This window comes from Symphalangus syndactylus, chromosome 22 (genome assembly GCF_028878055.3).
Source record: "Symphalangus syndactylus isolate Jambi chromosome 22, NHGRI_mSymSyn1-v2.1_pri, whole genome shotgun sequence".
Taxonomy (NCBI): Eukaryota; Metazoa; Chordata; class Mammalia; order Primates; family Hylobatidae; genus Symphalangus; species Symphalangus syndactylus.
The window spans coordinates 17,279,278-17,303,563 of NC_072444.2; the positions used below are offsets into that span (position 1 = coordinate 17,279,278).

The 24,286-nt window shown below is 50.5% G+C and overlaps 1 protein-coding gene across 1 annotated transcript; it reads left to right on the forward strand.

Moving 5' to 3' along the window:
- Nucleotides 1-59: 59 nt before the first annotated feature.
- PLA2G2C (phospholipase A2 group IIC) lies at nt 60-23,375 on the forward strand. Its single transcript, XM_055262061.2, is given in 8 exon segments — nt 60-741; nt 1,231-1,358; nt 9,023-9,134; nt 11,335-11,482; nt 13,542-13,556; nt 13,592-13,674; nt 22,282-22,420; nt 23,136-23,375. Coding segments are annotated over 6 exon segments (453 nt in total). The 5' UTR covers nt 60-741; nt 1,231-1,358; nt 9,023-9,103; the 3' UTR covers nt 23,173-23,375.
- Nucleotides 23,376-24,286: the final 911 nt, after the last annotated feature.

Below are 24,286 nucleotides of genomic sequence, written 5' to 3' on the forward strand. Positions count from 1 at the left end.
GGAGGCTGTGAGCTCCAGGTCGGTGGATTGCGAGTCTGGAGTGGATTGCCCGGCCTGGAGGCGACAGGGACCCGCGGCCTCCTTCTCTCCTCCTCTTCCTAGCGTCACCTGCCTCTGTTTCTCTCTGGGGGAGAGCGTCTGGGAGAGGGAGAGCCCTGGCCGGGGTATGGAGGAGCGGGGAGCAGCACCACTAGTCTCAAAACCCGTTTCTCACCCTGGGTCAGGCCCTGACCCTCTCAGTGTCCCTCGTTTTAAAATGAGGCCGTGGGACTGATGGATTCTCGGAACCCTAGACTCTGAGTGGATGCTTCTAGGGTATCTGAGTTGCGGGGAGCAGGGCCCCCATCCTCAGTACCGCCCTTTCAGCACCAGTTCCCTGACCTCTTTTCACATCAGCCTCCCACTCCGGGGCACACTGGGACTCTTATCAACAGCATCTGCACCTCCTTTGATGTCCCCAGCCACAATCTCTTCCACTATCAGCCACTTGAGTCACTTCCGCTGTATCTGTTTTTCACCATCTTTGGGTTTCCTGTCCATTGCTGTCTCCGCTTTCCCCCTCGCTATCAATCTGCTTATTCCCTATCCTGGCCCATTACCTCGGCATTCTCAACAGGATCCTCCCTGCCCGAGTCCTGCTCTCCTTCCATCTGATGAAACCTCAAGCCAAATCAGTCCACCTATACAGGGTACTGAAGAAGTCTTGGCCAGCCACACACCTTGGTGTAACAGAAACACAAGGTCTCTAACCTCAATTAGACCCTCCGCCCTGTACTTCCATCCCCAGCCGACCACTGGGTTCTCCCTCCTTTCCTCTTTTTCTTCCTTTTTTTTTTTTATTGAAGGGGAAACAGGGTCTCACCCCTTCACCCAGGCTGGAGTGCAGTGGTGCAATCACAGCTCACTGCAGCCTGGACCTCCTCAGCTCAGCCTCACTTGTAGCTGTGACTACAGGCGTGCACCACCATGCCTGGCTAATTTTTATTATTTTTTGTAGAATGGGGTTCTGCCATGTTGCTGAGGTTGGTCTTGAAGTCTTGGGCTCAAGTGATCCTCCCGCCTCAGCCTCCCAAAGTGCTGGGATTACAGACATGAGCCACCTCTCCCAGCCTCTCCTTTCTTCTCAATGGCTATTTCAAAACGTTGTTTTGCTTGCAAAACCTCCCACCTCTCCCTCTCCCACCTCCGCCCCTCCTCCCTCTTAGAAGATACCTTTACTGCCCTCTTCAGAGAGAAAATAGAAGCCATCACTTGGAAACTTCCTCAGCCTTCTGCCATCAGACCCGCAAACTTGCCTGCCTACGCTTCCTTGCTTTCCTCCCTCCCTCCAGTTCTAATGTCTTCTGATTCTCTCCAAGGTGAATTGCTCCTCCATTGGTGCTTGGAAGCCCATTTCTGGCCACACAGCCACACATGTACACACCCTCACACTCCCTCTGACCGTAGAAGATTCCTCCCGACCCTCCCTCATCTGCCTAATTCCCACTCACCCTTCAGGTCCCAACCTCTTGGATGAAGCCTTTCTTCCAAGATGGAATTAAGATTTCTTCGAAAGAAGTCTTAACTGGACTATTGTCTGCCAAGCTCTGTTCTAGACTGATGGGATATGCAGATTAATAATTTACTGACAGTATCATTAGAAGATAATCTTAGTAGACATACAAGAACCATAGATTCAGGCCAAACGCGGTGGCTCACGTCTGTAATCCCAGCACTTTGACAGACCGAGGTGGGAGGATCGCTTGAAGCCAGGTGTTTGAGACCAACCATGGGCAACATGGCGAGACGCTATCTTTCCAAAAACAAACAAAAAAAGAACCATAGATTCATTATCTAACATGTGGCAAAATATTTGCTATCTGTTCTGTCCCAGACATGTGGACACAGGATTGCGACAGGAGCACAATTCTAACTATCTTTCAAGACGTTCAGAGTCTGGTTGAGAGAATACATTTCACACGATAAAGAGTTACAAATCAGATTATTTTTCAATACAGTTTGAGCCCAGGGTAGAATAGCAGGCACAGGCTGGACACGATTAGGTGCCAAGTGATTGGCACAGACAAGGCAGTTCTTTGGGGGCCGTGAAGATCATGTCAGTCGTGGTGTTTCTGCTCATCTCAGAAGGGAAGTCTGTGACCCGTGGGAGTTGCTAAGGAGGGCTTGGGCTGGGCCAGGCCTCTTGTTTGGGTTACCCCCTCACACACTCTGGTCATCCAGGAAGCCTCTGTGGCCCTCGGAATGTGTAAAAGATGGTGGTTTTAGGAGCTGCTGGTTTTGCAGCTGAGTGCTGGCGGCTTATTTCTTGTTAATGATTCTGTCAAAAGTGTCTTAGCGATGCTCTTCAGCCCTTCAGCGCCCACCCAAAAAAGATTAAAGTGGATTCTTCATCAGCTATTTTAAAATCACCTAAGAATTATGCAATCCTTTGGAGAATCAAATTGGCTTCTCACCCCGTGTGTGTGTGTGTGTGTGTGTGCGCGCGCGCTTGCGCGCACGCACGCCTTTGCCAGTGCACAGTGAAATGGCGGTCTGTTTAATGTCAGCGGTACATGCAGTTAATGTCAGCAGTACATGCAGTTAATGTCAGCAGTACATGCCTTTTGCTCTCCAGTGTTGTGTAATGCCCAGCCCCAGGGGGACGCAGGAGAGGAGGAAAGGAAGGCGCCAGTCCATTGCTGTGCCTCTGCTGCCTTTGTCCCCCACCTTCTATAAAGAGGATATCTTCAAAGGATGGGCCCGATAATGCCTGGTGTCTGGCACATACCCAGAGTAGATCTCAGTAAACATGGGCAGAGGTCACTGCCCTGCCAGCTGAAATGTGGACTCACCTTCCTTTCCAGCCATGTCCCGATCTCTCCAGCTCTCTCCTTGGACTGCAACCAGCTTGCTCCCCAGATGGGCCCCAGCTTTTTCATCTCCAGTGTCTTTGCTCATGCCTGCCCCACCCTGCTCCCTTCCTTGAAGTTAAGCCAAACTGACTGATCCTTCAAGGCCCATCTTAAAAGCTACGTCTTCCGTGAAGCCCTTTCCTGACCGCAGCCTCCCCACAAAACTCATGTGCTCCCTCTGGTCGCCTTTGGTCCAGTGGAACATGCCCAAGATGGCGCTGTGCACCCTCCCTAGGTCGGCTCCTTTCATCTTCACAACGCTCCTTCATGGAGGCATCATAGCCCTCCTTTGCTTTAGAAAACAGTGGAGCCTCAGGGTTCCCCCTGGTGAATGAGCAGCAGAGCAATTTTGCAACCTGCATCCAGCTGTTTCCAAAGCCCACCCTGGACCCCAGAGTCCCACCCCCAAGCTCCTCACCTGCTTGTTCCCTACTGCCCTTATCTGTACTGTCTGTCGCACTGGTTGTAGGGACTGCAGGCATTGCCTGTGACACCAAAGCTTGAGTTTGAATCGTGGCTCCACCGCTTGGCAGCTGAAGCCATTAGGTAAATGATTTACCTTTGCTGGATGTCAGTTTCCACATCTCTAGAATGGAGGTGATAAGCACAGGATTGTTTTGCAGCTGAAATGAGATAACACACGTGCCAAGTGCTTAGTGAGGGCTAACTCTCATCGCATCATCTTCGCTTACAGTGTACATCTCCTTCAGTAGGTTATGAGCTCCTTGAAGGCAGGAACTTGCCTGTCTCGGAATCCCCTGCCTTGTCCACACAATGCTTACTTTGTGATACGTGCTCAGCAGTGATGATGGTGGTGCTGATTCCAAGGCTAGAGTTTCCACTGAGCGATCCAGCAAGCTGCTAATTGGTATCCTCCCCAACCATATTTGGCTTGGGGTCCAAATGACCTCCCCAGGGGCTGGCTGAAGGCGGGAGCCCCGGTTTCTTAGCGGCTTGTCCCCACAGAGTGTTTGGCCCCATTTTGAATTAGTGACTTCTAGATTTCAGAGTCTATAGCCAGTGTCCTGCTCTGCCTGTCCTTGGTCTCATTAGACATGCGGATTGAGATCATGGGTAACCTTTAAGCAGAAGGTGAACCAGGTGGATAGTCTAGTAGCTAGGCCAAGAGGCTGGCAGGTAGTCATGGCTCCTGTGATCAGCTTCCTGAGGGGATCTGCAAGAGGGAAGTTTCTGGATGATGAAACTTAACCCTTGAAGTACAGTCATGGGTCACTTAACCATGGGGATACATGCTGAGAACTTCATTGCTAGGCAATTTTGTCATTGTGCAAACATTGTGGAGTGTGCTTACCCAAACCTAGATGGTCTAGCCTACTACACACCTAGGTTGTATGGTATAGCCTGTTGCTCCTAGGCCACAAATCTGTACAGCTTGTTACTATTCTAAATACTGTAACACAATGGCAATTGTAATGCAATAGTATTTGTGTATCCAAACAGATCTAAACATAGAAGAGGTACAATTTAAAATATGGTATAAAAGATTTTAAAAAATGCTATGCCTATATAGCGCAGCTACCTTATAATCTTATGGGACCACTGTTCGTATGTGTGGTCTGTCATTGGACCAAAATGTCATTATATGGTGCATGACTGTACCACACCTTTTTATTATTTTCCCCATATTGTTGGAAAATATCCAAAAATGTATAGCCTACTTTCCAGTCTTGTTAAACAGAACACATCAAACACTGTAATTCACCTTGGCTACTGTTGACCAAGCGTTTTCACCTTCAAGAGCTTGTGGAATCTTGCCGGCATTCTGTGGGGGGCCAGAATCATTGTCTCCACCTCCCTGGTGGAGGAAGCTGAGGTTCAGGTAGTTTAAATCTGTCAGGAAGTGGCAGAACAGCCCCAACCCTCCTCTTTGACAGAGGCTCCTGAGTTAGTTGCTCTCCACCCTTGCAGTCTCTTGCACAGTGCTACCTTTCCTTGGCAACTTGCAGTCAATAATTGTGCTCCAGGTGCACTAGTTTGATGTGAATGGAGTCAGCTGCCCCAACACACAGTGACCCAGGCTCCTGGGCTTTGTTGATTATCGCTTTAATCACCCCTCTCTTACCTTCCTATTAAGAGAAGCTGCTCTAACTCCATTCCTGTCCAGCTGCTGGGCCTGAGAAATGAAGCTGAGCAGCTTGTTAGAATTGCATCTAAAACAAGAGTCTAAGAGTGTTGTGACACCTGCTTCGCTGCTTGGGCTGTTTTGGGTTTTGCCTTCTTGGTGGTGTTTTGGATAGGCATGGAAGCAGGAGAGCTTTCAAGGATTAGGAGTGCCAGCTTTGGAGTTGGACACACCTGGGGTTAAGTCTGGGACCTGTCAGTTTGCAGGGCAAATGACCTGACCTGTGCCAGCTTCAATTACCCTTACTGGTAAGCTGGAATTAATTGTATATGCCTCATCGGGAGGATTCAGGATTCAAGGATAATCCTAATTCACATCCTGTGCTTAGCCTCCTGTTGGTACTTGAGGGGTTGCAGTTATTGTTTTTATTTCTGTAACTTGAAGTATGATAAGACTCTTATCACTCATTCACTCATTCATTCACACCTCAAATATTTATTTCCTGCCCATCTCTCCATCCCTAGTTTCCTTATCTGCAAAATGAGGGTAATAATGGCACTTATCTAGCTAGGGGATATAAAGATTTAGTGAGTAAATATATGTAAAGTGCTCAGAACCCCTGCAAGGCATAAATGTGATATCTATGTTAGCCATCATCATGGGTAGTATTAGTTTGTGCCAGGCACTGTGCTAAGAAGGCACTAGGGATAAAGAGGTGAACAAAACAGACATGACCTCTGTCCTTAATGAGCTTGCAGGCTCCATCCATCTTATTTTCTCTATGGGAAGGAAAGCCAACCAGTGTTTCATCACTGTTGATAAAAGCTGAATTGATGGGTCCAGCAAAGGACCCAGATGGTGGCTCCTAGGGACCCCGCAACTTACTGGCTGCTGTCCTAGGGGCTGGCGTGGGAGGCAATGCCATGCTTTCTACATTCTTGCCCCTCATCAAGCCTCGGGCCCTCTGGTCCTGTGCTCTTGCTTTAGCCTCGGCACAATCCTAGGCAGCCCCAAATGACTCGTCAAATGGAGAGAACCATGCCTGAGTCATAGCTGTGAAGGTCAGTGCATGAAAATGCCCTCAAACCTTCAAAATGCCCATGAACAAGAGATCTAGGTAGGGAAACTGGCAAGAAGGAAGAGCACTGGATTTGGAGAAAGGGACCAGAGTTTAAGTCTTGGCCTGCTTCATAGCTGTGTGGATTTTTCAGGTTACTTCCACTCTCTGAGACTTGGTCTCCTCCTCTGTCAAATGTAAATGTGATAGAACCTGCCTGGTAGGGTTGTAGTGAGGAGTAAACAGGAGCAGAGCATAAACTTAAGGGGAATTTAAGGCCTTCTCAAATACCCACCTCTCCTGGGAAGATTTCTGTGACCTTCCCAAGAGAGTTCACTGCTCCCTCCTCTGAACTCAGAGGCATTTATTTATACAGCCACTGGAGCAGTGCTCATCACTCCACATGGATGCAGACTGAGCTCCCTAGAAACAGACTCTGACACAAAAAAGTGTGTTGATGGGAGGCTCCAGGAGATACAGCTGTCGGGAAGTGAGCAAGGGAAGAATGGGGAGAGGGAGAAGCTGACATGCAAGGGAGAAGCTGACATAGAGGGAGAAGCCAACACACAAGGGAGAAGCTGGAACAGAGGGAGAAGCTGACACACAATGGAGAAGCTGACACAGAGGGAGAAGCATACACACAAGGGAGAAGCTGACACAAAGAGAAGCTAACACATAGACAGAAGCTGACATACATGGGAGAAGCTGACACAGAGGGAGAAGGTGACATACAAAGAAGGGAGAAGCTGACACACAGAAGCTGACATAGCAAGAGAAGCTGACATGCAAGGGAGAAGTTGACACAGAAGGAGAAGCTAACACACACACACACAGAAGCCAACATAGAGGGAGAAGCTGACACAGAGGGACACGCTAACACACACACACACACAAACTGACATAGAGGGAGAAGCTGACACACAAGGGAGAAGCTGACACACACAGATAAACTGACATAGAGGGAGAAGCTGACGCAGAGGGACAAGCTAACACACACACAGAAACTGACATAGAGGGAGAAGCTGACACACACAGAGGAGCCAACATAGAGGGAGAAGCTGACACATAAGGGAGAAGCTGACACACACAGAAACTGACATAGAGGGAGAAGCTGACACACACAGAGGAGCCAACATAGAGGGAGAAGCTGACACATAAGGGAGAAGCTGACACACACAGAAACTGACATAGAGGGAGAAGCTGACACAGAGGGACACGCTAACACACACACACACACACACAGAAACTGACATAGAGGGAGAAGTTGACACACAGAGGCAGTTGCTGAGGCCAGAGGGAGCTCTGGGGCTGGGACCGCCTTTCAGAGCTATCCTGAAAAAGACAAGGGATGGCCCTTTAAACTATCACCCCAGCCAGGGATTGGCTAGAGACTCCTTCTCCTGTCTTCCCTGGGAGGGGCCATAACCTTGGGCCACGTGGTACCTGCAGCAGAGGGTGGTTCGCAGTGAGGGAGAGCGTCAGCAGCAGCTGGTACCCCAGCTCTGAAGAGGGGGCCTGCCAGGACTGTGTGAAGCATTCGGGAACTAATGGAGAACCAAACAGAATTGCTGCCCGCATGGGGCTTTGGGGCTATATTTGGTCTCTGTTTACCTATTTGGTCTCTCCAGCCAGCTTGGCAGCTTCCTTGGGTCAGAATGTTCTCATTAGAAGACCTCATAGTTGTGCTTAATAAGAGTCTATGGGATTTCATGACCAGTAATGCACCAGGTTCCTTTCTTTGTCTCTCTAAAGTGTCATCACCTGCTCATTCAAAAGAACTGAGCCCCTTTTTCGTGGGCTAAACCTGCACATGATTTTTTTTTTTAGACTCAAAAGGGAAAAAGGAGGCAAGCCTGTAGAGACAGAACCTAATTAAAAAACATCCCGCACAGCAGTTGAAGTGAAGGTTGGCTGGGACCAGGCCTGGTCAGGGCCTGGCCTCGCAGCATCCACCAGAATGTTGCCAAAGGGAGAAGATAGCAAAGACACCCTGATTAACTCTCCCAGGGATCTGCAGCAGGATGGTCATTTTGAAGTTTTCCTGGGAAGCTTTGCCACCAGGTATAAATCTAGCCCCAGCTCTGCACCTGCCAAATTCTCTAGGCTCAACCGAGCTATAGTTTCACACCCCAAGTCCTGACATTACCAGATTTAGCCTGTTTTATGATGGGGGCTATAAAGACCACTGGTATGTAAAGAAAGCCATTGACTGATCCCTGGCAGCTCCATGGCAGGGCTGCAACCCACATTCTCCTCTACTGTTCTAACACGGGTATCATTACCCATACTAATCGGAATATGAATTCTGTGTCTACCTGTGACTGCATCTGAAAGTACAGTTTTACTTTCATTATTCCAGCAGGTCCCACAATGAGTCTGTGAAGTAGACAGCTATGTGATCGTGAGGAATTTGTTCAACCTCTCTGGGTCTCAGTTTACCCATCTTCAAAATGATAATAGAACCTCAGAAGGAGTTGTAAGGGTTAAACCATGTAATACCCGTGAAGCCTTTAAAATAAAGGCTTGAAATTATTGACAGGAATTTCTAGTATCACTCTACAGGAGAAGAAACCAAGGTGCAGAGAGGTAAAGTTGATGAATAAGATGTCTGGGTATCAAGGAAGGAAGGCACTGTGGGACTAGATGCAAACCTGTGTGGGATTTCTATTATGAACAACATAGATGCCTTTCCAACTTGGGAACAGAGGAAATACAGACTCCTCAGAAGAAAAAAAGAAGAGATGAAGGGATGATGTTGCCAAAGAAAGAAATTTGGAAAAAAACAAACAAACCAACATTTGCACTTTTAAAACCATGGAGCCCTTCTTATTTTTATATTTTCAGGTCTAAATGCCAGAAAGGCTACCATATTCAAAGGGAATGAGATTTGAAAATGATTTCTTTGAGTCCTCTGCTGAGGTCTTTCCAAGGCACTGCAATTAGGGTTTTGCACCCAAATACCCTTGCCTCATTTTGGTCATTTTGTCCCAGAATAGAGGTTCGACTGGGAGACCCCTCACACACAGGTGAAGGCGTGGCCGTAGAACCTCAGACCCCCTGGTCTCCTCAGGAATGAAGGTCATTGCCGTCCTCATCCTCCTCCCTCTCCTGCTGTAAGTAGAGAGCTTGCTGGGACAGCACCAAGCTTCTGTCTTCCTGTTTACATCAGTGGGAGGGGGGGACTCTCCAGGTGGCACCAGGTGAGGGAAGTCACAAGTCCTGCAGAAAAGAATCAGGAATGGAACGGGCTCCCACCAACGTCCTCTTGCTTCTGTTTCTGCTATAAAATGGGCTGATCCCAGTGTTGGGATCTTATAAAGTGTCTAGGAAATCAGAGGTTGCCAACCATTTGCTAGAAAGGGAGTTTGACTACTGTTTTACCCCCCTCGTCCCCAAGAGTCTTTTTTCCTTTGGATGCTAGTAGCCTTTATTTAAGGCCATTTGGATTCAGAACAAAAATACAGACATATATCCAGCTAATTTAAGAATAATTAATGCTTATCAGAAAGACATTTTTATGGTGACTTATGGGATAATTGGTAGTTATAAGATTGCTGCCGGGAGATCTGATTGCTTACCTCTGCAAAGTGAAGAAAGACCTACCGGGAAACAGTTTGGAGTCTTTTGGAGACTGATAGACTCTTTTGCTGGATTCGTTGAGTGGAGGGTTGTCCAGATCCATTTTCCTGTCTCTTTCAATTGAGTCACAATAACTTTTGAATCCCTAAGTCAAAGATGTCAAAAACAGACTTCCTTTCCCCACAGCGAGTGGTGGCATTTACACTTTGTGAGGTGATAGTGCAGGAGGATACCTGTATGCAGGGATGACCGCCTCTGTAGCTTCTCAGTGTGTCCTGAAGATCAGCCCCTCAGTGCGGCTCCAGGGACTGCTTGGGCAGCAGTGACCACCCCGGGCTTCTTCCCTCACACCCCCGTTTAGACTGAACATGATAGTGAGATTGAAGGCACCTGAGAAAACTTCCCCAAACTCTATTTCTGTTTCTTTTCTTCAAGTTCATGTCTTTATTGTATTTTTATTGCAAATTTATTACATGCTTATAATTAAAAAGTAACATAAATGAGTACATAGCAACAAGGTAAAGCTCCTCCTCATCCTCCCCAGACCCCAGTTTTTTCCCTACTGCCAGATGTGACCACTCTTAAGAGTTTGATATACATCCTCTATACAGCCTTTACACACACACACATTCAAAACACCATAATAGACAGGAAACACATGCTGGGCCAGGCGTGGTGGCTCATGCCTATAATCCCAGCACTTTGGGAGGCCGAGGCAGGCAGACCACCTGAGGTCAGGAGTTCGAGACCAGCCTGGCCAGCTGCCAAGATGGTGAAACCCCGTCTCTACTAAAAATACAAAAAATTAGTCAGGCGTGGCGGCGGGCACCTGTAATCCCAGCTACTCAGGAGGCTGAGGCAGGAGAATTGCTTGAACCTGGAAGGCGGAGGCTGCAGTGAGCTGAGATCACACCATTGCACTCCAGCCTGGGCAACAACAGCGAAACTCCATCTCAAAAAAAAAAAAAAAAAAAAAAAAAAGGAACATAAGCTTATTGTGAAAAGACATGAGACAGCAGAGACGTGTATAAAATGAATGTTGCCTGTTTCTTTCTCTTCAATCCCAATCGCCTAGAGATAGTGCTATCAAATGTAGTTTATTTTTGAGACACACAATTTTGTTATTATCCCCCTGTCGGTGGACATGTGGGTGGTTTCCAGTTTTTTGATATCACAGATAATGCTTCAGCAAACCATTTGGTGTATGCATTTGTGCCCACTCTCACAAGCATCTTGTAGAAGCAAAAACAGCTGAGTTCATGTGTACTTGCCATTTAAAAAAATAATAATTGAGGATACCTTTCCTGCCTCTGAAGTATTTTGTTTCTCCTGTGAGATAGTAAAGGCCTGATGACATCTGGAGGGACTGGCATTTCTGGCTTTGAACTTTTCCCATTCATGTTGCATCAGACCCCAGGGTGTTCTGCCTAGGACTGTGGTTTCTTGCTTTGAGGGGGAACACTATGGTTGACGGGAGAGCCTTGTTCTGAACCTCATGGAAACTGGGTATTCATCCGGGTTAGCAAAAAACTAGCTGTGTTACAGGGGCAAATCTGAACCTATTTTCTTCCCCAGGAAAGGGGCTGATGATTCCAGCCATGCCCCTTGCACTTTGCTTTGGGGATCTGGTGATATTTCGAATGCTCAGCATTCTAGTAAGGGGAGGGGACATCAAGGCAGCATCGTGCTCATTGCAACTTCCTTCTTCCTTTTTTTCTCATCGGTGGTGGCAGCCCCCACCCACAGCAGTTTCTAGCAGTTTCAGAGGATGGTCAAACACATCACAGGGTGGAGTGCCTTCTTCTCATATTACGGATATGGCTGCTACTGTGGGCTTGGGGGCAAAGGGATCCCCGTAGATGACACTGACAGGTGGGTGCAGAGGCTCTAAGGCCACCTATCATTTGTTTTGCATTAAAGTTCATGCTTGAAGCCAGAGAGAGGGTGTTAGGATTCTTGCATGGCAAGTAACAGAAAACAACTCAGGCTAATGGAAGGAAGAACTGAACGGGATTCGGAGGATGGGTCTTGAGAAACCGAGGGTCGGGGCCAGCTTCTTGAGTGTGTCACCTGTGAAGTTTCATAGGGCCCGGCACTCATAAAGGCCTAAACGTGGTTTACTGCTCTGCTGCCGCCATCTTGAAATTCTTAATAAAGGGCCCCACGTTTTCATTTTGCTTTGGCCTCTGCAATTATGCAGTCAGTCCTGCCCAGAGCTCTAGAAGCTGTTTCATCCTCATAGTAAAAGTCCTCTGCTTTCAGCTCTCCAGCTTTTTGGACTATAGGCACAGCACAACTGACTCACTAGTCCTAATTCCATATTCTAGGAGAGGGAATCCAAGTGGCCCAGTTTGGAGAAGTTGTCCATCTGGGTGAGGTTGCATGGCACAAACCTGGCTTCCAGGCCTCCTCCAAAGGATGGGGGTGGGGGAGTGCGAGTTCCTAGAAAAAGTAGAGGTGGGTGTCATCTGGTGAGTGTATGTGTGGGGAGGTAAGAAACGGGACAGTTTGCATGTCATTTCACTTAAAGACATAAGAAAGCAAAATGTTCCTTGCCACATTTAACCTAGTATGGAGAAACATGTCCCCACAGTGGGGCCTTAAATATCACTCCTGGAGCTGGAGTCTTGTGGGTGGGGCTCATGGAAATATGGGAGGACCTCAGAGCCTTGGAAGGGCAACTGACACTTATGAAACACCCTTACGTGCCAAGCACTGGGACTGGCGATTGGCACACAAACCTAATTTAATTATCTCAGGGAATGCACAAGACAGTGATACCAGCCCATTTAACAGGTGAGGACAGTGAGTTGCTAAACCACCTCCCAAAGGCAATGCAGCTTGTAAGTGGCAGAGTTGGGATTGAACGAGAATTTGCCTATTTCAAAGTTTGTCCCCTATCCTTGATGGTCTGTGCCTCCCCTGTCAAAGTCCAAAGGCTGATTAGAAATTGAACATCATTAGCCAAAGCTGATCAACAGCAGAGCCCCCACTTGCAGATGGGAATGGTGAAAGGAAGACTGAAACATTTTTCTTGGCCTTTCAGGCCTTAGAATCTAAGCTTAAGCTTTTGCCTTCCTGTCCCTTGTGTAGTGGTTGAGGACATGGACTGAGACCATGCTCCAGATGTTATTTCTCCTCCCGTGCTCTCCCATCCAGCCCCTAGCCAACTCTGGGTGCCATGAATAGGATGACCCTGGCTTTTGCAGACAATTGTCTCCTCAGAGAACATCACAGTGCCTGGCTCACAGTAGGTGCTCAGTAAAAAGTGTCAAATGAATGAATGGGCCTAGGTTTTTGTCCTGGGTCTATCATTTTCCAGCTGCCTAAGTTTGGGAAATTGGCCTCTTGGAATCTCAGTCCCTCCCCTACAAAAGGGCGACAATGATTGTACTTCACAGGTTTCTATGAGTGGCTAATGAGATAGCAACAGATACTAGAGAGGGCTCAGGAAATGCTACTGGTTGTTATTATTATTTTTTATTTTATCCATTTTTTGGGAGACGGGGTCTTGCTCTGTTGTCCAGGCTGGGGTGGAGAAGCTCAATCACAGCTCACTGCAGCCTCTGTCACCTGAGCTCAAGCAATCCACCCACCTCAGCCTCCTGAGTAGCTGGGACCACAGGCTGGTGCCACCATGCCTGGCTTTTTTTTTTTTTTTTTTTTTTTTTTTACTTAAAAAACATAGGAGACCTCCCTATGTTGCCCAGGGTGGTCTCAAACTCCTGGACTGAAGCGATCCTCCTGCCTCATCCTCACAAAGTGCTGGGATTGCAGGCATGAGCCACCACACCTGGCCTATTTTTAATATTATTGCTAATTCACCTCCTCACCTTCAATGCCTTCTTGCCTAGAGGAGGAGGCAGGTGAGCCCTTTCTCCCCAGATAAGGTCCTCCAGCAGATTCCTGAGGGACCCACTTCCAGGCACAGCCCCTCATCTCCCTCTTGTCTCGCCCCAGATGCTGCCGGGCACACGACTGTTGCTACGAGAAGCTGAAGGAGTTCGGCTGCCAGCCTGTGTTGAACAGCTACGAGTTCCACATCGTCAATGGCACAGTGGTTTGTGAGTAGCCTTTTCTGTATGGAAATGTCTTTTAACCTGGGCCTTTCCTTAACATTCACCTCCTCTTTGACCCAGAGATCTTTTAGAAAATGAAATGCTTCCAAGTGCTTGGAAGGAGGTATTCCTGAGTTTTTTCCTGATGCTCCAGAGCTTCTCGGAGTGTCCGTGCTCATCCTGCCCTGGTCTCTCCCGCCCATGAGTGCACCTCCTGAACTCTCCAGGAGCCCAGAGCCTGGCAGATAGTACATGCTCAATAAATACTTGTTCACTTGAGCTAATTTTGAAGCTTCCCTTGACAACTGTTACTGTTGAGAACATGTTTCCTTGTTTCTGTCATTTCGTTAACAAAACGGCTCAACTGTCTTCCAGTTGGACAAATAGTTATTAAGAGCGACTGCATGCCAAGCACTAAGATAGGTGCCACCAGGGCCACCAAAGCAAATAGGTGGGAAGGGAAGGGGGACTCACATGTTATTGAGACCATTCAAGGAGCCATGTGGGCAAGTGGATCAAGCGCCCTGCACATGGGGCGTGGCCCTGGCATCCGGAGCGTGTTCTGCGGCTGGTAGGGTACGGGTATGTGCAGGGCAATCCTGGTCTAAACAGCAGGCACATTTGGAGGCACTGGGCAGTGGCCTTTGGTGAGCACCATCCTTCCCGGCATACCCAGGGTGGGTCCTGGGGTCCCGGGCTGGGAGGGTGAAGAGCACCAAATAAAGAGGTGGCTTCTTATAGTGTGTGGCTCACTTCCTGCCTGGCCTCGTGGGATTGCATGAATCACTTTCCTTCCCAGGTGTATTTATTCACAGCTGTGAGTGCACCTTGGAGTTCCTCTGTTTCCTCCTGAGGTCAGGGAACTACCACCTCTCAGCCACTCATCCCCTAGGGCAGCAGATACGTCCTCCATCCCGTAGTGGGCTCCAGGGCTCAGAACCCTGGTCTCCTGAGCTCCCCCCACCCACCACTTCAGCTCAGCACACACCAATACCCAGAGTTAGGACTGTGAGGTCTCCCTGGCACCAGCCGTGTGGGTTGGGGGCTCAGACCCCTGCACTGGGAGGACCTGCCTCAGCTCTCGGCCTGCTTCTTGGCCTGCCCTGCCCACTGCCACCAGCACATGGTTGACAGGGAAAGAACCCCCTTTTGTTCCCCATGTGAGCTCAAGGAGACTTCCTGAGTTGGAGCTCTCTGGTGTGGTCCTTCTCAGGCCTAAAGCAAAGTGTCTCTTCTGTGACACCTCTAAGGCCATGTTCAGGAGAGGGGAAGGGATCAGGTCCTAGTGGGAGGGATGGGGAGAGGGGACTGGAGAAGGTGGCCTCCAGGGATCGAGTTTCCCATGGCCTCTTCCCACTTGTCTTTGCCACAGGGGCGGGGACACCTGGCTGGCCCAGCCCAAGCTTCCACCCTGGGCTCCTGTGGGCTGGCTGCACTCGCCAGGGCTGGCCTGGGCTCTCTGTACCCAGGGAAGCTTCTCTATTCAACGTTCTTCACCCTCGCAGCCGAGGACCCCAAGAGATGGGGAGAGTGGAGCAAAGGGTGAGGAGCAGAGGCTGAAGCCCCAGGCAGTGGCGCTGCTGGGCAATGGTGGGAGGTGCCGGCAGGGGCTGGGAGTTGAACCAGAAAGTACGTGGCCTGGGCTGTGCTTTCTTCCCACGTTGCCCCTGCAGAGCAGAAGCAGCCAGTTGCTCCTGCAGCCTTGACCAGGGCTCCCGAGTCCAGAGCCTTGCTCAGGGCACTAGCGTGGGAGGAGGATTCCAAATCAGTCCCAGGGCATCAGCCCCTACCTCCTCGTTGACCCAGCCAGTGAGGACCAGGACAGCCCCTGTCATCCCCACCCCCACCTTGCCAAGCCCCTGCTCCCAGGAGCAGGGCTGAGAGCGAGGTGATCTGGGTTCTAATCCAGAGTCGGCTGCTGACATGTGCTGAGCCCCAGGTCCATTGGTTTACTTGCCCCAGTATTGAGTGAGCGTCCACTGGGTACCCGCCCAGTGCCGGTGCTGTGCCTGGGGCCAGGGGCACAGAATAAAGCAGACCCAGTCCCTGCTCTTCTGGCATTCACGATCTTGTGGAAACTCCAGAGTTAAAGTGCCCTTAGAGATCGTCCAGATCAGCCCCTCATTGTAGCAATGAAGAGACTGAGACCCACAGAGGGGATGAGTTTGATCCAAGAAACAGACAAGATTAAGATGCATGTGCCTTGAACCTTTTCAGTGCTCTGGAACATACTGTCTGGCCTGAGTTGTCTGGGCTTTGGTTTTCTTATCCATGAAATTGGTACAATAACAACGGCTACAGTGTATGAGCCTCTGTGACAGATGCTGTACACACAGCACCTGAACTCACATGATAAACCACTGAGGTGAGCATTATCTCCCATTATCAAGGAGGCCCCTGGGGCTCAGAGAGGTTAAGCACGATGGCCAAGGCCACACAGCCAGGGAAAGAAGAGTTGGAATTCAAACCCCGGGTGCCCTGTCTCACACCAGCCTCCCCTGTGGAGGGTGCTGGTGTGTGCATGATTGGAGGCCCTCACACAGTGTAAGTCTCAGGATCTGCAGCAAACTGGTCAGAATGCTCTGCCCTGGCCCAGGGAAGGAAAGAGGGGCAGATGGAGTTTGCTTCTCTTTAAGGCCCCGCAGCTTTGTGTTCCTGCTGAGAAGCCTCAGAGTCAGGCAGCACTGGGTGTAATTCCAGCTCCACCCCTTGTATTAATAGCTGGGCCTTAATCTCCTCATCTGTGAAATGGAGAGAATCCCCTGTACTTCATAAGGCTGCTGGAAGGATTAGCTAAAGCAACCCAGCTACAGGGGCTGGCCTACAGTAGGTGCTTCGTTAATGGCCTTCCTTTTAGATGTGGAAATTCCTCTTTTTGTCCAAGTTTTCTTTTCCTCTTCGATTATAGCACTGGGATTTTCTTTGTTACTGTTTCTTTGAAGAGTCCGCTCTGTAGTTGTGCCCATCGGGCTATGGTCAGTAACCCCTTATGGAATAAAACCCCTTTCCTGGCCGGGCATGGTGGCTCATACCTGTTATCCCAGCACTTTGGGAGGCTGAGGCGGGAGGATCACTTGAGCCCAGGAGTTCGAGACCAGCCTGGGCAACACAGTGAGACCCCTGTCTCTACTAAACATACAAACAATTGGCCAGGTGTGGTGGTGCATACCTGTAGTCCCAGCTACTCGGAAGGCTGAGATAGGAGGATCACCTGAGCCCGGGAGATGAGGCCACAGTGAGCTGTGATTGTACCACTGCACTCCAGCCTGGGCAACAGAGTGAGACTCTACCTCAAAAAAGAAAAACAACAATAAAAAAACCTATTTCCCTATCCTAACTGCACCTCTGCTCAAAGAGCTGCCCCTGCAAGAGTTAACCAACTCCCTAGCCACCCATGAGTTCTGAAATCCTGCACCCAGGCCTGGTCCCAGGTTGCCTAGCAACGAGGGGCTGCTCTGGGATGCAGTAGGTAAGCAGGGGAGGGAGATGAAGCAAACAACTTGGTCTGTCCACGACTCTAAATGTCACTGAGAGATCAGTGCAGAGAAAGGCCTGTCACCAGAGCTCAGGGCCCAATTTGCCTGGTGGTGGGGACAGCTGCCCCTAGGCCACCTGGGAGGTGGTTATCCCTCCTTTGAGTGGGCTTACATAAGTACTTGGCATTTTTGCAAGGGACTTTAAGCTCACTCAGCAGTGACACCCCCTCCACCCACATGCACATACATGTGTGGTACAGGGAGGATCCGGTGTGGGAGGCAGAGATGGGGTTCCAGCCAACTGAACCTCCATCATCTGCATCTCCCGGCCTCTGACTGCCTCCCTCTGCCAAAGCGGGCAGATGAAAATGGTAACTGCTGGAATTTGTATTTTGCAAAGACTTTTCTCATTTACCGCTGAATATATTCCTCATCTCAGCCTCCACTCGCTGACATGCTACCCACCGTCTCTCCAGCATTCATCTCTACCTGAAATGATCTTGTTTACTTCTCTGTGTCTGTGTGCATCGACTCTCCCTCCCGACTAGAAAGTTCCATGAGAGCAAGGAGCAAGCCTGTCTTGTTTGAGGGCACTGGTTCTCATAGAGCCCACAGGGAATGGTGCCCCTGGACTAAGCAGTGTGGGGTCTGCTGGCTTGCACCTGTGCCCCCAGCTCCTAGCCAAAGACCAGACACATGTTGGGAGCGCAATACTTGTTTGTTTAATGAGTAGATGAACAAAAGCACTCATGAATAGGCAGTGCACGTATCTTTATCACCATTTGAAAGCTGAGGAAACAGGCTTTAAGAGGAAAGCAACTTGCCTGACACCCCAAAGCACAGAAGCAGCATATCTGGCCCAAGAACCTGGCTTCCTGTCTCCTAGGGGTCAGCTGCTGGCATTGGCCTGTAGGCCATGTGAGTGTGGCCAGTAGGGTGGTCAGCAAGGAGCCTTTACTGCATGTTAGGGTCAGGAGATCAGCAATGAGGAGGACAAAGTCCTTGCCTGGAAGGAGCTTGTGTTCCAAAAAAAACAAGAGACCATAGCATATTCATTAATAAAGACACATTCAAAGAGGGCCAAGTGCTGTACAGCACCTCAGACAAAGTGACAGGCTGCAAAATGACAGAGGTTGGGGGTCAGGAAACAGGAAATAGGATTCTCTCCATTTCACAGATGAGGAGATTAAGGCCCAAGAACCTGGCTTCCTGTCTCCTAGGGGTCAGCTGCTGGCATTGGCCTGTAGGCCATGTGAGTGTGGCCAGTAGGGTGGTCAGCAAGGAGCCTTTACTGCATGTTAGGGTCAGGAGATCAGCAATGAGGAGGACAAAGTCCTTGCCTGGAAGGAGCTTGTGTTCCAAAAAAAACAAGAGACCATAGCATATTCATTAATAAAGACACATTCAGACAGGGCCAAGTGCTCTAAAGCACCTCAGACAAAGTGACAGGCTGCAAAATGACAGAGGTTAGGGGTCAGGAAACAGAAGGGTGCCTGCTTTAGGTGGTCGAAGAAGGCCTCTCTGGGGAGGTGGCATTTGGTCTGAGACCTCAGGGCCGGTGTGCTAGGAGCAGAGGAGCCTTGGGGAAGAATGGAGATGAGGCTGGACAGGATGAGACACATGCCTTCTATGTCCATGGCAAGGGAGTCATTGGAGCATGTGAAGCAGAGGATACTCTACTTTTGCCCCAGAAAGATCACTCTGGCTACAGTGCAGAGAAAGAAGAGAGTGAGGGAGGAAAGAAGAGCCCCATTAGGGGACTGTTGCAAAGCACTGGGAGGCACAACCACAGCTGAGATCAGCATGGTGACAGTGGGGATGGGAAGTGTCAGATGCCGGGAATGCTGTGCAGGTAGGGTCAGGGCCAACAGGACCTGCTGTTGGGTTCAGCGTGGGGTGTGAAAGGAACAGAGGCTGCACCCCAGGCTCCTGGCCTGAGTGGCTGTAGATAGTGGCACCAAATACTGAGCTCGTGAAGATGGGGGGAGAGCTGATGATGAAGACAACAAGAGTTTGGTGTGAGTCACCTTGAGTTTGAGATACTCAAGGTGTAAGGGGAAGGCAGGTGGACACATGCTTATTGAAGTCTGGAGCCCAAGGGAGAGGTGTGGGCTGCAGCGGAGAAGTTGGGAGTATTCAGAGTTCTGACACTGACCAAGAACACCCCTGAGAGAATTCAGAGACAACCAGGGCTGAGGTGAGGGGCTCAGACTGGGGCCTGGGCCAGCCACAGGCAGGAATGCAGACTTGCTGCCCCTTCTTATCTGTGGAGATGTAGTTCATGCGGAAGAAAGTCATTCCAAAGCCCTCCTTTCCTTTCCTCATGCCTCGGTTTCTCCATTGGCACATTAAAAGATGCAAGGTCTGGAGTTAAGCTTGCTTTTAAAAGGTGGCCTCCAAAGATGGTTTTTCTTGGCCTGGGGCTGTCTCATCATCCAGATCATGACAGGCCCAGTCCATGGTTGAGGAATGCCACAGAACTGACAGTCCACTGCAAAAGACTGCTGCTCCAGATGAGTTCTGGAAGGCCTGGGGATGGGGCAGGCCACTGAAGTAGAACTGGATGTCAGATGCACGTGTTAGAAAGGACAGGAAGACCATTTGAGAAAGGGAGAGGGGGCAGGGAGAAAGGAAGGAGGGCTAGAGACTCGAGGCAAAGGAAACAAGAGATGGAATAGAAGAAGAGAGAGGACCAGAAGACAGTGAGATCAACAGAGAGAAGGACAAGAAAGAAGGTGGCTGAGGAAGGTGAGAAAAGTGTTTCCAGGGTGACAGCAACTGGACCAGGCCCTCTGGTTGGACAGTGAGGCTGGCTGGGGGGCCTGAGCTCAAGTAGCCTTCGCCCCCTGAGAGAGTGGGGGCTACCTGGGGAGCTGGGCTTGATGCATCTGGAAGGATCTTCACAGAGGCAGGAGGGGGAGTGGGAGGGCAGAGGGCACCCAGGCGCTAGAACAGTGGGAGTGGCGGGAGCCGCAAAACCGGAGAGCCAGAGGAGTGAACATCCCTGGCAGATTCCCTGCGGGCGAGCAGGGGGGGCAGGAAGCTCGGTGGTGTTGGCACAACGTGAGAAGTTCCAGGGAGGCGTGGGAGGACGGCTTCTGCAGGAGGCAGACTTTGCAGAGGGAGAGAGGCAAACAGACTGACTGCAGGCAGCTCGGCCGGCTCCACAGGGCGCTGCTTTTTCTCCACGTGGAGCTGGAGTGCATCACCCTGAGAACAGCAGCAAGCGCCCACAGGGCACCTTCTGCGTGCCAGGCACATCCGGACCACTCGTCGGTAGACACCAGCGATCCTCACCACCACCCCAGGAATGGGACACTGCCATGTGTTTCTGAAATGACTAGGTTTTAGTACCATTTCATAGATGAGGAAGCTGAAGCTAACTTGCCCAAGGTCATAAACCAGGGCGTCTGGTGGCCTCCCCTCCTCACTGCCAACCCTGAGAGTGGACTAGGGTGGAGTTATCTGGAAAGAGGAAGCTGTACCGGAGAGCCCTAAACACACATGCACATGCACACACACACATACACACATACATGCACACATGCATAATGCACACACACACATGCGCACGCACGCACATGGACACATACCTGCACACACACGCATACACATGCACACAGGCACACGCATGCACACAGTGCTACAGCTCTGATTAGTAGGTAAATAAAAGGTCCCCATCTAGTGGTCACTCGGCCAAAGTGCATACACTGAACCCCAAAGGCCCATAGAGGCTTCATTCATCCCTTCTCTTATTCTTCATTCATGGATTCTATTGAGCATCTGTTGTGTGCAGCATCTGTCCTGGATGCTGGGGACACTGTGATGACCTAGACAAGGTCCCAGCCGCACACAGCTTATGCTTCTTTGAGCGGAGGCAGACACAAGCCAGGAAACCAGTAAGAGAAGTTAAGTAAAAAGCACGGTGAGTGAGACAAACGGGTATGGAGGGCGTGGCCAGAGAGAGCTTTAATTCAGGTGGTCAGGGAGCGCCTCTGAGAAGGTGAAATTTGACCAAGCCTCAAATAGTGGCAGGGATCCCACTGCTTGCAGATCCTGGGGAGAAGCATTTTAGACAAAAAGAACAGCAAGTCCAAAGGCCCAGAGACAAGACAGAGCAAGACCTGTGACATGAAACAGGCGGGTGTGCCAGGAGCAGGGAGGCTGGGAGAGTGGAGGGGGAGGGCGATGAGGGTGGAGAGGCTGGTGAGGGTGGCATCCCGGCAAGTGTGCCTGGCCACGGAGGCCACGGAAGGATTCAGCATGTCTTTCCCAAATAGGAAACCACATTGGGGCTGTAAGCCAGAGAGTGAACGTAACTCAGATTACAGTTTGAGACAGTCCCTGCTTATTTCCTTCCATGAAGGAGGAAGAGCTGCTCATGACAGGGATTTGGGCAGTGGCCAAAGACATGGAGAGAGGAGGGCAGAGCATGGGCTATTTTAAACACAGAGAAGATTAGCGGGACCTGCTGGCAGACCGGATGTGAAATGTGGAAGGAGCGGGGGCAGCAAGGTCGGCTCCTACTTTCTTGAGAATGTGGCTGACTCACGGGCTCACAGGCAGAGGGAACACTAGGACATCAAGGGTTCCCTTGTGAATGCCTCAAGTTGGAGATGCCTGAGACAACCAAGTGAGATGTCAAGCAGGCAGCTGGAAATAGGAGATGAGCTCTGGGAAAATGCTCCCATCACCCTGGCCTGTGTGCTGCCTGGGTGCACCCATTCAGGGCCCCTCCACGCAGCCCACGCCCCCCTCCTCCTGATTCCTTCTAGGCTTCTCCAGCACTCGTGGGATGCCCAGATGTGATCAGGGAAGGGCTTGAGGATGCAGGGGAGCTGTGGCTGAGAGCCCTAAACACACGCACACGCACACACACATACACAGGCACATGCACACGCACATGCACACGCACATGCACACACGAGCATACACACGCACAAATGCACGCACATGCACACAAATGCATATGCACACACAGACATGCACACACATGCATACATGTACCCCTTTCAGTGGCTTTCCTTTCTGTCCTCAACCCTTGGCCCCTTACAGTGAGCTCCCCGCTCTCCCCAGCCTTAGAACCAAACCCTGGGGCTGGGCTGGGAGTCCCCAGTGACCCACTGTGTCTCTGCAGGTGGATGCACCCTTGGTCCTGGTGCCAGCTGCCACTGCGGGCTGAAGGCCTGCGAGTGTGACAAGCAATCCATGCACTGCTTCAAAGAGAGCCTGCCCACCTATGAGAAAAACTTCAAGCAGTTCTCCGGCCAGCCCAGGTGTGGCAGACATAAGCCCCGGGGCTAGGGACACCACAGGGTCCCCCTCGTCATCCAGCATCCGCTCTAGTGTTGCTCTTCCAGGAAGCCTTCTCAGATCCCCGACAGGCCCCTGTTCTTCCACTGGGAGGCAGGACAAAATGTCTTCTGCAGGGCAGCTCACCCTTCAGCATTCTGACCAAGGGGACTCCCTGTCGTTCCGCATCAGAGGACTGAAGAGCAGAAATGGGAAAGACGAGATGCTGCCCTGCAGGAGCTGGCATTCTGTGGAGCGGGGAGGACTACAAATGCATGGATATAGAAGTAAGAGACACATTAGACCGTAGTAAGTGCTATGATGCAGTAAAACAAAGGGACGGGATAGAGATGCACCCAACCCCACATCCCAGGGTTTCCAGGAGGGGAGAAGCCCCAGGATCTACCTCAAACTCTCTCTTCACCCTCACTGCAAACTAGGACACAGAGCAGACTTGAGCACCAGGCCCACACCCAGCTCTAGCTGGGAACAAAGCCACCACTTTCCTTGCCCCTCTGTGTCCTCACTTTTTATGATGTCATTCTTAGCTTTTCTTATCAAGAGGCAGAATCTGTTTTCCCCACCCCATGAATCTGAACTGGTCTCGTGGCTTAGTTTGGTCAATAGAATTTGTGGGAGGGATGGTTTACCGGTTTTGAGCTAGGCCTCAGGAGGTCTAGGGCATGTCTACTCTCTCAGGACAGCTGCCCCCATCCTGCGAAAAAGCCTGGGCTAGCCTGCTGGAGGATGAGAGCCCACCTGGATCAGTTGTCTCAGCTGATTTCAGACACGTGAGAGAGCTCAGCGAGACTCAGCTTGTAGCTGACTACAGATGCGTGAGGGAACCTGGCTGAGACCAAAACAACTGTCCGGCTGAGCCCAGGCTAAACTGCCAACATGCGGAATTGTGAGCTAAATAAAGGCTGCTGTTCTAAGTCACTGGGTTTTGGTATGGTTTGTTAGGCAGCCCTAACAGGTGTAATTGGTCCTTATTCCCTTATTCACTGAGAGTGATGGGTTCTCAGCCCTGAGCTGGACTTGGAGGCCATGGAAATGTAGTGGACATGGCCTTTGTTCCTTACCTTGAAGGTGTGGAAGGAGGTCAAGTTCATGGAATAATGGAGAACACATAACTGTAATCGTTTGCTTGTTCAGGCACCACACATTTATTGAGCACTTGCTATGTGCCAGGCACAGTGCCAGGCAGTAGGGATTCAGAGATTTAAAGAAAACAAACAAAAGTCAGGTCTAGAACACCTGGGGAGAATGCTGAGAGTGATACAAGCTTTTAGGAATTCAGACACAAAATCTGGATTGAAAAATGGACAGATGTGAAGGCAGAAAAAGACACCAGATGTGGAGGGTCAGTGGAGGGTCTGGGGGCCCGGGCTCCTGCGCTTTGGCTGGCTCAGCTTGTACTATCATGTGGGTGACTGGTCTGCTCTTCTCTCCCACACACATGGGTGGAAATTGCAACTGCAGATGGGCAGTTTGAGGTTTACGAACATCAGGGAGACTGTAAGCCGGCCATAAGGGAAGCAGCTGTAGAAAGGTGGGCATGGAACCAAGGTGGCCAGGCCCAAGCCAGCAGGCACCCCCCCACCTCAGGGATCCTGACCACTGCAGAGACCAGCTCCAGACTGTGAGGGTGCCTGGCTGACCGACACAATGGAGGAAGAGGGGCGAGGGCCAGGCTTAGCATGGGGGACAGGGTTCCCGTGTGAGATCCAGGTCATCTTTTTTTAAAAAATTTTTGAGACAGAGTCTCACTCTGTCATCTAGGATGGAGGGCCGTGGCACGATCGCGGCTCACTGCAACCTCCGCCTCCTGGGTGCAAGCGATTCTCCTG